The sequence below is a fragment of the Ambystoma mexicanum genome, chromosome 11, assembly GCF_040938575.1.
Source record: "Ambystoma mexicanum isolate Mex_15411 chromosome 11, UKY_AmexF1_1, whole genome shotgun sequence".
Classification (NCBI taxonomy): Eukaryota; Metazoa; Chordata; class Amphibia; order Caudata; family Ambystomatidae; genus Ambystoma; species Ambystoma mexicanum.
In genome coordinates, this window is record NC_090934.1 from 873,029,738 (window position 1) to 873,043,139 (window position 13,402).

The 13,402-nt window shown below is 47.8% G+C and overlaps 1 protein-coding gene across 5 annotated transcripts in view; it reads right to left on the reverse strand.

Moving 5' to 3' along the window:
• Positions 1-13,402, reverse strand: part of ANO9 (anoctamin 9) — a 640,562-nt gene that overhangs the window by 41,655 nt on the left and 585,505 nt on the right. For all 5 annotated transcript variants that reach the window (XM_069623932.1, XM_069623931.1, XM_069623929.1 and 2 more), the window contains 4 exons: positions 11,202-11,349; positions 8,982-9,080; positions 8,442-8,535; positions 6,855-6,967 (listed from right to left, as the gene is read on the reverse strand). In XM_069623932.1, coding sequence (XP_069480033.1) covers positions 6,855-6,967; positions 8,442-8,535; positions 8,982-9,080; positions 11,202-11,349 — 454 coding nt within the window. The remainder of the gene's footprint in view (positions 1-6,854; positions 6,968-8,441; positions 8,536-8,981; positions 9,081-11,201; positions 11,350-13,402) is intronic.

A 13,402-nucleotide genomic window follows, 5' to 3' on the forward strand; every position in this document is an offset into this window, starting at 1 on the left:
TTGACGACGAGGCCAATCCCAAAGTTGAAATTCTGAATTTTGGGAAACCGAGTACACTCCCACAGCGTAAAGAAGGCAATAGTATGAAACAAGGTAATATGTACATTCCGAGAAATAGTGTCCATTCCTTAAGGGCAACACAAACACAAGCCATCGAAGGCAGGTAAGTGGAACTCTGTCATTTGGGACCCAGGTAAATGCTGTTATCCTAATCCAGTCAGGCTTGGGCTAAACCAAGGGCATTTACCCAGACCACCCAAAGTATCTCACTGAGACTTCCCAGGCTCCATAATGCTTCAGTGTGTTTTTATCAGAAGCAGTGTCCCAAGAAGTGAACAGTTCACCCCTATGATTAGGTCCCTTCTTTGGCTCCCAATGCAAAGGTGCTCCCATTTCAGGACACTGTGTCTGGCCCGTTGTGCTCACTGTGAACCCTGCACAGTGTTCCTTGATTATCACATAGTGAAATGCCACTGTTTCTTGACCTCAAGACAGTTCACAATCCGACACGTCAATAAAAGCAGAGCGGGTTGCGGTATCTTCTCTTCCACAACCTATGCTTTAATAAAAGCAGAGCGGGTGGCGGTATCTTCTCTTCAACATCTTATGCTTTATTAAAAGCAGAGCGGGTTGCGGTGTCTTCTCTTCAACATCTTATTTTATTAAAAGCAGAGTGGGTGGCGGTATCTTCTCTTCCACAACCTATGCTTTAATAAAAGCAGAGCGGGTTGCGGTGTCTTCTCTTCAACATCTTATGCTTTATTAAAAGCAGAGTGGGTGGTGGTATCTTTTCTTCCACATCCTACGCTTTAATAAAAGCAGAGTGGGTGGTGGTATCTTCTCTTCCACATCCTACGCTTTAATAAAAGCAGAGTGGGTAGCGGGACCTTCTCTTCACTGGCCCAGGCAGTATGGAATGGTTTACGACTATGGCATGGAGCAATATCTGCTCTTTCGAAGGCACTTAAAAATGTTTTGGTTCAAAGCCTGATTTAGTCTCCTCCCCCTTGGGAATCAGGGACCATTAGCGCTAAGTGGCCACTTGTGGAGAGCATTACCCTTTAAAAATCACTTCATCATAAAGTAACATTTTGGAAACCAAGTACAATCCCAACGACATAACCAAGAATAAGAAGCCAAGTAAAGGCTACGTTTATTTTATTTTAATTGGTTATTTATAACGCACTTAATACCCAGAGGTTTCTAAGCGCCGACCCAGTGATCGAAGCTGTGTTGCTCCTGGGTCATCTTGCTTCGAAGGCGAGCACGTTGCCCCTGGGCTATCCTCCAGAGACAAAGGAGTCCAAACACAGAGCGCGAGTCTAACCCCAGGGAAAGCAACCAAGTAAAACAGTGAAATCTGGAAATCAAAGTACCCTCCTTAAAAATAACCAGATTCAAGAGTAGAGATTCCACAGTCTGGGAAAACCAATGCAACCCGAGAGTACGACCAGAGTAGGAAAAGGAAACAATGCATTCTGGGAGATGGTGTGAGGTTTAGGGGCCTGAACATACTGAGAGATCGAGTGCAGAAATGTGTCCCAAACCTGGAAGGAAAGTGACAGAGGCACTAAAAAAAAACAACTCTTCTGTTTTTCAGCGAATTGTTTTTAGCAGCCCACACCCGCTGAAATAATGTGCCTGATAATTATGCATGTTCTATCTGACATTTGCACACGTTGCATTGCCAGTGTGCATTTAACCTATGGCGCCATAGGGCCACACACATGGAAAGGGGTTCCATGATAGCATCGGGGCCTGGCCACCATGGCAGCTTCATCATCTGCTTAGAACTGGATCAGAATGTCCTTGAGAGATAGATGTCACCAGGAGAGCAGCGCCGCCATGTCAGGCACAGGTGGGTGCAGCCCATTACTCCCTGACATGGCGGCTTCATGCCCGAACTGAAAGATCATCCAGGATGGAACATTCTTTGCCCAAACTCCGAAATTGTTCTTAACAACTTCGTATCAACATTTCTAGTCCAGAGCAAGGACACTGCATAGAATTGCCTATTTCAAACAGAAGTCGGATTGAAAGTAAGCGGACAATTGACTGGTCCCAAAAGGAAACATGTCGAGTGTCACAGGGCCGCTCTATGCACAGTGTTTGGGTCCCAGGTTCTGCCGAAACCATTGGAATAAGCATTGCCCTCCCAGGACAGGCAGGTAATGGCGATGGCTGCTGGATCGGGTCTATGCAGGTACTGGGATAGTTGGAATCTTCCTGCGAGTCTTATGTCCTGCTCTGGTATGCCCCTTTACTTTGAGATAGTTCCGCCACCAATGATATAGTATGATAGGTTATTTATAACGCACTAATACCCAGAGGTTTCTAAGCGCGAGCCAGGGATCGAACATGTGTTGCTCCATGTCCTCTTGCTTCAAAGGCGAGCACTTTGTCGCTGAGGCATCTGTAAAGACTGGAGGGGGGTGTCTGTACTTCCTGCTCTCTATATGGCAGAGGAGAGGCACAGAGGACCCTAGCCAAGAGTCTCTATAGGGTAGCGCTGTTTCAGCAATCAAGGCCTAGCTTCTCAGGAGGTGATGCAGGCTGGTTCTTAAGTACAGTGTAGTCCCCAAGCCCCCACAAAGGAATGTCCACACACTTTATTAGTTAAAACACAGTCTTTATATAATTAATATTCAAGGTTATGTATACTATCACAATAACTCACTTTGTTCTCAGAAAATCCACGATGGCAAATATATACAGTTCTAAAGTGGTACCACAATTATTATCAGATCTCATTAAAGTGCATCAACTAAACTATACTCTGGTCAAATGTCACACAGATCAAGGAATAAAAGTAACCAACAATAGATATAGGAGGAAAGCAGTTGGTTAGAACAATGGGCAGAATATTGACCCCTACCAACTAGGCACAATTCTGTGTGGAGATCCCCCCACCTTGGCAACCTGTAAATTAAAGATATATCACAAGCCCAGTCTATATATTGTTCTATAAGTCTTATTTCCTTCTATAAGGTTTCTACCCCCCAAATGTACCTGGTAGAGCAGAGTTCTTTGATGAGGCATCGATGGATCCTTCTTGAGTGACGCCCTTTAAAAGCAGGAGCCACGGATCATCAAGAGGCGTCGAAGAAGGTGAACTTGGCTTCGATGGCGTCAATGAAAAGTTCGATGGTGCCAAGACCACGGCGTCGATCCAGGCGGTGCTTGTTGGCGACGTCCTGTGAGGATGAGGTGTGCGGGGCAACTCGGTGTTTGATAGTTGAGGACCGCAAAGAGTTTCTGAAGAACCATGGCCCGACAAGGGCGTCGAGTCGTCGAAGTCTTTGTGGTCTTTGGGTGGCGGGAAACCCACCTGCGGATGCTCCTCAGTGCGTCGACGACCTGGCCTTCTCCGGTGGGATAAGGCGGGCGGCGGTGCGGACAAGCGCATCCGTGAATCAAAAGTCTTAGGCAAAAGAGCGTGCGGCTCCGGTCGTCGGTGGCATGGCGTCAAGCGGTCCACTCTTCTGGGCAACCCGGCTTCGATGGGCCTTCAGCGGTTACGGCGATACTCCGAACCCTGGTCGACAGCAATGGACTTCGACGGCGTCAATGTCCGGGAGCTTTACTTCGTTCTCCTCGGCGGTCCTGGTCTCCGTTGGCAGCCTTTCGAGGGTCTGACTTCTAGGGAGCTTCGGCAAAGGTTAGCAGTGCTCAATGGTCCCTCGGAGCATGGGAAGAGGGCGCCTAACCAGGTCCTCTTTTGGATCAGTCCTTGATGATTTCGACAGATTTCGGATCGGGTCGTAACAAATGCAGTAGCAGTTCTTCTTCTTCAAGCTGGGCTTCAAGGATAAGCAGTTCCAGTTACTCTTCAAGTGTCAACTCAGCTTCTGAGCAATTTCCAGTGGTGAGAGGTCCCCAGATATACTATTCTGTCTCTCATCCACACTGCTGAGTCACACTCAGCAGCCAATCATACAGAAGGTCATTCATGCAGTCAGTCAGCCAATCAGGCATACACTGCATTCAGGCAATACTCCTCCCTCTCAGACCCTCACAACAAGGAATATGTATTGGGACAAGTACCTAGCCATTCAACACTTCACACTGCATACCAGTTTCGGGCAGGGCTGTCTCAGTCATTGTGTCATATACCAGCAACCAGACATCCACAACAAGAAGTGCATATTGGTCACACACACCATTCACCCAGGTCCCACCCACAGAGTGTACTCACAACATAAAGTCACTGGGAAGGTTCCAGCCAGTCTGGCCTGGACTTCACAACAACACCATATATGGAACTTCCACCCAACAGCCAGTCAGGGGGAAGGGACAGAGTCAGGGCTTCCCAGGACTTTGGGAAAACAAGGTAGCAGGCAATAAAAAGCAAGAGGCCACAGGGGCCATCTTGTTTCCTATCAGGAATCAACTGATTCCAATGGCAGGGCCTGGATATCCCAAAATGGAGGATACTCGGAGCACCTGTCAAATTCAGCATATAGCTGCCACCAGCCCATACCCTGCTCTGTGGGCCACACACAGGTGCCCAAAAACATACACTAGGGGCACAGGGTTGCACCCCACCCATGGGTGCCATAAGGGTATCCCATTGTGTCATGGGACAAGGCAACAATCATGGTAGCTTAGCACTGGGAAAGGGGCAGAGACTACTGGTAGCCAGCACTACCAGGAAACGTGCTTCTGTAAGTAGGCTGCTGCCTTACAAAAGGCTCTTATGTGCTTTCTGCAGGAGAATCGGCCTACAAACTACATTTCCCAAGCACCCCCGGGCCAAAAACTACTCACCACCACCCACGTCGGGTGGGGCAAGTGTGCGCATGCGCACAAGATCAACAAGAGCACGGGGCTTGTGCTCAGAACGGCGAGTGAAGACGCGTTCTCTGGAGCTCCGAGCAAGGGCAAGCGAAGGAGGGGCCACAGCCTTCCTTCACCCGGGCCCCTCATCTAATTCAGATAAGTGCCGCAAGCCATAGGCAGACCAACCAGACCAGGGGGAATGCTCGCAGCGCTGTACCGCATCGTAGAGAGTCAAGAGATTTTATCAGCAGCTGCGGTCGGGGGCACGCGCAGGGGGCTCCTCCCAAGATTCTCATGTCCCCCTGCTCTGGCAAAGCCAAGTGAAAACGTCCTGATTATCAGTGCAGTAGTTTCTGCAACCCGAACTACACGGAGTCTTAGGAGTCATGCAGCGCGTTGCTGTGCATGTATTAACCCACTAACTGCTGCGAGTTAACCTACAGGAAGAGAACGCTCTTATTAATATGTGGCTTCTTGAAGAGTTAGAACTTGATTCGTGTGAAGCACAACACAAGCTTTTGCTTCGCAGGAACACTCTTAGTAGAACAATTACTTCGGCCACCAATAGACACAGAGCCACGCGCGGCTGTAGCCGCTCGTGAAGGGGATAATCTGGGCAGAAGCATGTGCCTAACTACCTGAGCATGATGCACCTAAAGCATGTTTAGGGTGCAATTAACCACTTGTGTGAGAGTGTGTGAATGTAAGGTGCAGTGTGTGAGGTAACACTCAGTCGGTAATTCCCACTCTCTTTTCAGCAATAACACTGCTCCGGATTCTGGACCTGAGAGTGCGCAGACAGGAGGCCAGCACTCACCCATTGAGATAAGTCTCTTTCTGGCTCTAGCCTTCGTTGTGGGGTGTGGGGGGGAATTGTGCATGCTGTGAAAGTGCGAATATTGTATTGTTATCCCATGTCCCCTTCCCTGTCCACCTCCCCTTTCCTAGTCCTCTCACCGGTTACCCTTGCTACGGAACCCCACCAACCAACGAGACCCTAACCCTCTTTCCCCACCGGGGTCACGGAGGCTTGTGTAAGTCTAAACTTGCAGGCACCAAGACCCGGGAGGGGATGGTTGGTTCGTGCCACTCCTGAGCCTGGAAGCTGGAGCCCTGACACATGGGTCTGTACACCAAACCAAAAACAGGAAGAGCTGCACTGCCAGGAATCCTATGTGGATTCCTGGGCAGAAAACAATACAGAACACAAATGAAAAAGGACTACAGGACAAGGACAGGGAAACCCTGTCCCTCCAGTGCATTTCCAGCATCACAGTATCCCCCCCCAGACACGGGAGTTCATGTATGGCCTTATGAAAGCAGTCTTGTTTAAGGCACCACCGCCTATAATTGTTGCAAAGGCTCAGTGGCTCTGCAGTTTTTTAGGGCTGCAACTCCCTTGATCCCCCGTTATTGACTAAGCAGACTAAGGTGGATGAGGGTTGCACTCCAAAACATCTGGAGAGCCAAAGATTGGAGACCCCTGTTCCAGGTGCCCCATTTCACGTTCAGGTCACTTGAGTTTCTGGTTTTGTTTTTCTGGATTTATATCAAGTTTCCATTTAGGTTTCTCCATTAAAAACTGATAGGAGCCTTGGTGGGTTTATTTTTTTAGAACTACCATTGGTTAGCAGGCATATTTGCCAGGCACAAAGGGTTTTTAGAACCAGGGATTAGTGTATCTGTTGTTGGGATGGCACTTAGTACTGTTGTTGCTACTGTTTGGGCATTTACATCTGAAGAGCTATAAGATCAGCTCTCCAAATATGTCCCATTTATTTGTGTGGTTTATGGTAGCCAAGATGCCGACTGTACAATGTGTGTGTGTGTGTGTGTGTGTGTGTAGGCTTATGCATCTGCCTAATGGTAGTGGTGTGTGGGCTAAGAGCTGCGAAGCTAGCCACCATGAGACAGGACGAGTGGCAAAGGAAGCAGTGCACCCTTAAATGAGATGATAGGACGAGGAAGGAAAATAAGTATGTAGAGAAAGAGGGGGAGGCAGTACGACACCCTTTACTTAAGAGTAGGTTCAGTCCTAGAGGACAGTTATCCAATGTTTCCTGAACAGCACTCACCTGAGTTCTGCCAGTAATTCATCACGTTTCTTTGTCAGGGCGTCATTCTTCACCGACTGTGGGATATCGGGCACAAACCAGGCGGCAATGAACTTGATGCACACAACTACATGCTGAAAGAAAAAAATGGGAGAGTGCCTTTGCAGCATTAGATTATCAAGACAGGGGCGCACACACGCCCGCCACACCAGTCTGGCCAGGCCACCCCTTGTTCCATCACCCAGTAGTCTGAAGGAGGATTCCCCTGGCAGCCCAGTAAAAATGAGGTGCAGTCAGGTACACCAGGCTCTGGAGATTTCACAGCAGGCTTGTACCTCCTCACCAACCCCCCTCTCCTCATCATCTATCCCTCTGCACCCCGTCCCCCCGCCCGATGCACTGCTTAACCCGTATACAGCTCTTCTGCTCCTTACTATATGCAACTTTGAAATCCTGAAGGTTATCACTCAGCCTGTAAAATAATTATTGGGATGCTTAAGATTCCCCTGAAAAACATGTGTCCCTTCCTCCAAATTCGCCGACCCCCAGAGAGCAACCTCATCAAAAAGCAAGCTCCACCCACTTCCAATCAGGAATGAAAGCACTCGCCGACAAATCATTCATTTTAAAAACGGTCCTATGACATTTCATGACGAGTGCTCGGGGAGGAGGCAGACGAGGCGTTGTCTCATGGCCTCAACCTCTAGAGTGGAAGCTTTTAGCAGTGTGGGGATTGTCACAGGATCAGGCAATGTTTATATCGTTCAGACCCAATAACAGCCACCTCACCCAAACAACTGTATGTAACCCAAGGACAGGTCAGGATGCAAGTCATCCTTCAAACTATTTTTTATTGTCTTTTGGGGATCGAAGGACCCCCCCCACCCACCAAACAATGTAGTATATGATGTATTTCCTTGACTCCTAAGTGGCATTGCTACAAGTGAACTATTCAACAATTTGCCCAGCAGCATGTACTAGTTAAATGGTGATAATTATATATGGCACAACAATGAACTCTATAACCCTGCACAGTGAAGGCATTTTGTGGCATGCACGATTAACAGAAGAGCTTCTAGGCGATCTGAAAATAGGAACTGCATGCCCCATCCTCTTGCCGGCGTTACTCTTATCATTGGTGAGTTATGTGGTGTTGTATTTATTTATTATTTGTATTTATTGCATTTGATTACACACCCAAACCCTTAGGTATCCCTTGTATGCCAGGCTCCTGCAGCTGCTGAATGCTGCGTCAATCACAAGGCCACGGTGGCTAGTGCACTCTACCGTGGTAGAATAAAATACTCCACTCACACATGAACAGTGCGTGGACCGAGCCATTCCTCGATCATTTCTTGGGGACCGGTCATGATTACCAGGACCCAATGGCATTCAGTAAGGAGTCATACAGTCTGGACCCCAATTGTGTAATGGTTCTCTGAACAATCATCTGATAGCGGGTTCTCACTGTTGACCCTGTAGCTCGATGGCGGTGGTGGACCCAGAACGCTGTGTGACGACCATGTCCCTCACGTGATCACTGCGACTGATCTGCCATTTATGGACTGCCTGTGCATTGCACTCCTTTCCCAGGCACTGTGGTTTTACCTCAAACACAATCACAAACGCCAGGCGGGCTGCAAAGATGTGCCAGAACTGCACCGAGAAGTTGTAGTCATCAGGGTTTCGATAATCACGGTACCTATGATGGGGAGGAGGTATCAATTAGAGACAGAAGACCAAGCACAGACCCTGGCACTTAGAGGTAGGTGATGAGGAAAAGGAGTAGAGGCCAGGAATGGAGACGAAGTAAGGGGCAGATGGATGACTGATCATCCTTACGTGACATGTGGACATTTTGAGAGGGTGGAACCAAAGCAGTGGCTTCCCTAAGGAAGAATAACTCAATTTCTATGACGTATAACACTCGCAGACAACTTTGTAGCATCCGCAGTAGGTGTGGCACTGTGGCGATGAAATGGCCTGCTCAACGGTGCTTCAAGTGCCAAGAGGTGATTTGTCATGTTTGGTTAATCACAAAGTTATTCTCAACCACATGACCAAGCCCCCATCACATAGTACCTGCCTGTTTGGAGGCCAGCCAAGAGGGGCCACTTACAAAGCAGTGCCAAGGTGTTCCTGTTATACCTGCAATTGGAGATATTGAATTTGGATGCTGTGATGTTACTTTCAAAGTCCTTCAGCTGGAACACTGACAGGCTGTTGTCAATATATCCAGTCAAACAGCTGCAAGAGAAGAAAGCAGAGAACAGCGGTAAGGATCCATGCATGGACTCTTATGAAAGATGGTAAATCTATGTAAAGGCAAAGGGCATTTATGTTCTGGGCCCTACGCTCTCGAACACCTCGTCTCGGGAGGATAGCTCAGGGGAAACGTGCTCGCCTTGGAAACGAGATGACACAGAGCAACCCAGGTTCGATCCCCGGGTCAGACTTAGTAACATCTGGGTAGTAAGTGTCTAATAAATAACCTTTCATGTCCACTCTGGCATTCCCTCAAACAAGGGACATCCCTCGTGTTCATGGCAGAGGTCCTCCTACTGAAGGGCAATTGCAGATGTTTTGAAACTTTCTGGTGAAAGGCAATGGGTGACTCTAACCTGATTAACAGAAGCAATCGTTACATGGGTACAAACAGCCTCTTTGAAGCCAAAAACCGTTTTTCTACAGACCACATTATTCACCTACATGAATAAACATTGGGGAGTATTTCAAATTAACCAGAACGTTCTTGTCCATCATTGTACCATGGGAGAACCTGCTGCTTCCCAGGGAATCTGTGATGCCATGAGCCACTTCTTCGCAACAAAAGTCAAAGATATTCAGCAGGAGAGACAAGACACAACCCTCTTCTCATTTCCACAGACCACCTGCACCTTGCACTCCTCGGATGACTTACTCCCCCTGCCCGCTTGTCTCTGGCAACGCCAAGTGGCAGACTCGTCCTTAGTGAGTGCTATATAAAAGGTCACATGCATTCACTCGCACACTCACTTCTGGTTCAGTTGCTGCAGCCGCTGGTGTTATTGGTAAAGAACATGCCAGGGCACCACTTGCTCCAGGGGTTTCCAAGTATGTACACCTTTATGTGTCTTATTTGTCATCTAGTTGAAGGCCTTTTTCCATTAAATAAGCTGGTTGAAGAAGCCTGCCCCATCGCTGGGCTCCCCTGCATTTCTGAGATCAGGGAGTGAGTGGCGACTCATCCGTTGCAGGACTTTCTGGCGCAAGCATTATACGCTTAATTGAAGCAAAAAGTGTGCTGCTGTAATAAAAATCTTTTCACCAACCATGCTTTCAGCCAGTTGATTTATAAGCAGGATGCATGTGCTTAAACTGAAGTCCTGATAAAAACAGGCATTGGCAAAGCCAAAAGTGTTGGCTTGCGTAGGCATTAAGCATTTGCCTAGCGCTGTTATCATATGCCCAGGTAGTACCATTATGGCAGTGCCTGAGAAATGCCTATCCTAGGCTTACACAAAAGCTGAACTGTTTGCTCTGCCAATGCTCCTTTGAATTCTGTTAGATGCTCTAAGAGGTGGGGGTATGTTCAGAGGGCTGAGGCTATCGGAGCTGAGGTTATTTTAGAATTTGGAAGGCCTTAGTGTCCCAAAGTAATGCAGTGGGTTTGCACTGAAAAATGCTGGGGAAGATTTTGGAAGAATTTCCTAGAAATATCTGCCCGACGTAGGATGTGTTGGAGTTCTTTTGAAGATTTTGGAGACGACTGGACAAGTAACCTATGTGGATCCATGGACGGTTCATAGTCAAAACATCGAAAAAAAAAAGAATTTTTTTTTATAACCTCTTTTATTCGAAATGGGGGGTTTTCCGCCAACCTTTTTTTTTTTTTTACGTACGAGAGCCAAAAAATAAATATAAATAAAAAAAATAATTATTCGACTTTTTTTTCCGACTTTTTCGTCTTTCGACATTTTTTTTCGATATTTTGACTGCTCACCTCCATGGACGCATGCCATGGGTCCCAAGCTCACTGGGGACACATGAGGCTGCATCATGTCTGGATTTGCTTGAGATAGCCTACAGAAGGGATCTGGCCAAGCTGTTTGGCCAGGAGTGCCCCTTTTGGGGTGGGATGAAGCCTGATTTGCATGTGGTTTCCCCATTTTATAATGCCACAAAATATCTACAAAATAAAGAAAGCCACCCAGAGTTTGTCCTCGTGGTAATGATTATCTCAAAGATGTCTATGCATCACCTTTTCTGTGTCTGGGTACAAGGCAGTGAGGCTGAGGGCATACAAGACACATTTATGGGTACAGTGAGGACTGGTTAAGGGTATGTTGAGGTCTGGCAGAGGGCATTGCAATGCCCCATTGTACTCACTCAATGTCAGTGACGTTGCTTGTGGCACAGGGCCCGTAGAAGTATTTGTAGATGATCCGTGGGATGAAGTCGGAGGTGATGGCAATCACCAGGCCATTGGAAATGACAGCAAGGACTCCGATGGCTTCTAGGACTTGCAGCCAGATGCCTGTAATGTAAAGCGGACGGGGTGAGTGCACCACAAGCAGTTAAGCATATCTCTCAGCAATCCAGAGCAACGTTCCACATTTAGGGGCAGCGACTCACAACATTCAGGAGACCTGCACATCCTTAGGGTGCTGGGGCAGTCACAAACATCATGCAAGAAATAGGGGTATGGCCAAAGAACCCCCAAGAATCAACCATACCAATTCACATACCTCGTGAGAAAGGGGTTAGTGACACACATCCCTCAGGAGTGCTCACACTGAGGCACACCCCTTAGCAGTCCGGGGCAGAAACAGAATCTTCAGGAGTCAGGAATGTGGCTTATCCCTCAGGGTTCAGTACAGCGACACGTAGGGGCAGAAGCATAGCCCATAGGTGTCATAACAGTGTAAGAATAAGTAGTGCCGTCAGACATCCTTTAGGAATCGGAGGCAGTCACACGCACGTACCTCAGAAATCATAGAAAACAGACTCCTCCTGAATTAGGGACAGGAACAGACTTGGGAGGACCAGGTCAGTGTAACGCACAACCTATTAAGCATTAAGAAGAGGAAAATGCCCATTCATCAGGTATACAGTGCCGTGACAGACATCTCTTCTGACTCAGGGAGATTGAAAGACAGACCCCTAAGCAATCTATAGCAGTGATGAAAATCCCCTAAGACTGAAGGGTATCAACAGACACATTTCTCTGAAATCAGGATCTTTACAAATCACTGCTCCAATGACTTGGACCAGGGGCAGCAGGATGCTCATGGATGGTCTGTGAGGTGGCGCAGGATACATTCAACCTACCATTACTGATTTTGCTTGCTTGGGACTGGACACAGTCACCTTCCATTACCGGTTTTGCTTGACTGGTATCTTATGCCATTGGTGAGCTTTCTTGGCTAGACCCTTTCAGGAAAAAAAATACTCTGCCCTTTGCCCTTAAGGATCCCAATTTCCGGGCACAAGATACCCTCGACCAGCCCTTACTAAAAGTACTTGCCTTGCCAAGAGATATGTTGTGCGTCAGGCTTATAGTTTATTTTATTTTTGCATTTTAATAACCTTTGCCTAAGTGCTTTACAAATCGAATTATAACTGCAACATGTTTATATGCAATAAAAGGAAGAAACCAACATATTATATGATATGGCATTTATAACACGCTTACACACAAGTGTTTCAAGGCGCAACGAGGCAAGTGTGGAAGAACAGAAGGAGGACAGAGACAACGATCTTACTAGGCCAACTGACATTGAGATTGTGCAAGTGCAGGGAATAGGGGAGGGAAAAGTGCCAAGGGGAGGTGGCAGTGCTGTACATGAGATCAAAACAATAATAAGTGCAGCCAGCAGGTGGCAGTTGCAAGGGTAAGTGCAGACAGCAGGTGTCAAAAAGTGCAGGTAGGGGGACGGTAGGGTTACAGATACAGACCCAAGTGCAAGGGTTGCCGGGAGGCAGTGCGGGTGTGCAACTGGGCGGGCAGGGACCTGGGCCCGAAATCAGAGGGTAGCCAGGTAACCGGTGCAGTATCAGAAAGGAAATCAGCAGGGGGGAGGGAGAGAGAAGGCAGAAGCAAAGAGGAAGGTCTTGAGTTGCTTCCGGAACCGGAGACAGTTCTCCTCAAGTTTCAGAGAGGCAGGGAGGCTGTTCCAGGAGGAGGCCCCAGCCAAAGAAAGAGATCTACCACCAACTCGTTGCTTAGAAAAGTGACTGACCCTGAGGGAGTTGGAGGTGGAGGAGTGAAGGGCTCGAGTAGGAAGGTATTTACAAAGAGAGAGTTGGCGGTATTGAGGTCCCAGGCCCCAGAAGGACTTGTGGACAATGCAGAGGGTCTTGAACTTAATCCTCGCAGCCACTCGGAGCCAATGCAGAGATGTCAGTAGAGATACGATCCCTGGGTTTGAGGCCAAGGACAAGTCATACAGCCCTGTTCGGGATAAGTTGCAGAGGGTGGAGAGTAGAAGCAAGCAGATTTAGAAAGAGGCTGTTGCATTAGTCCAGCATAGAGAACCAGAGCTCTTTAGACAGTGAGACATGAATGCACATTTTAGGTCAGGACGTAG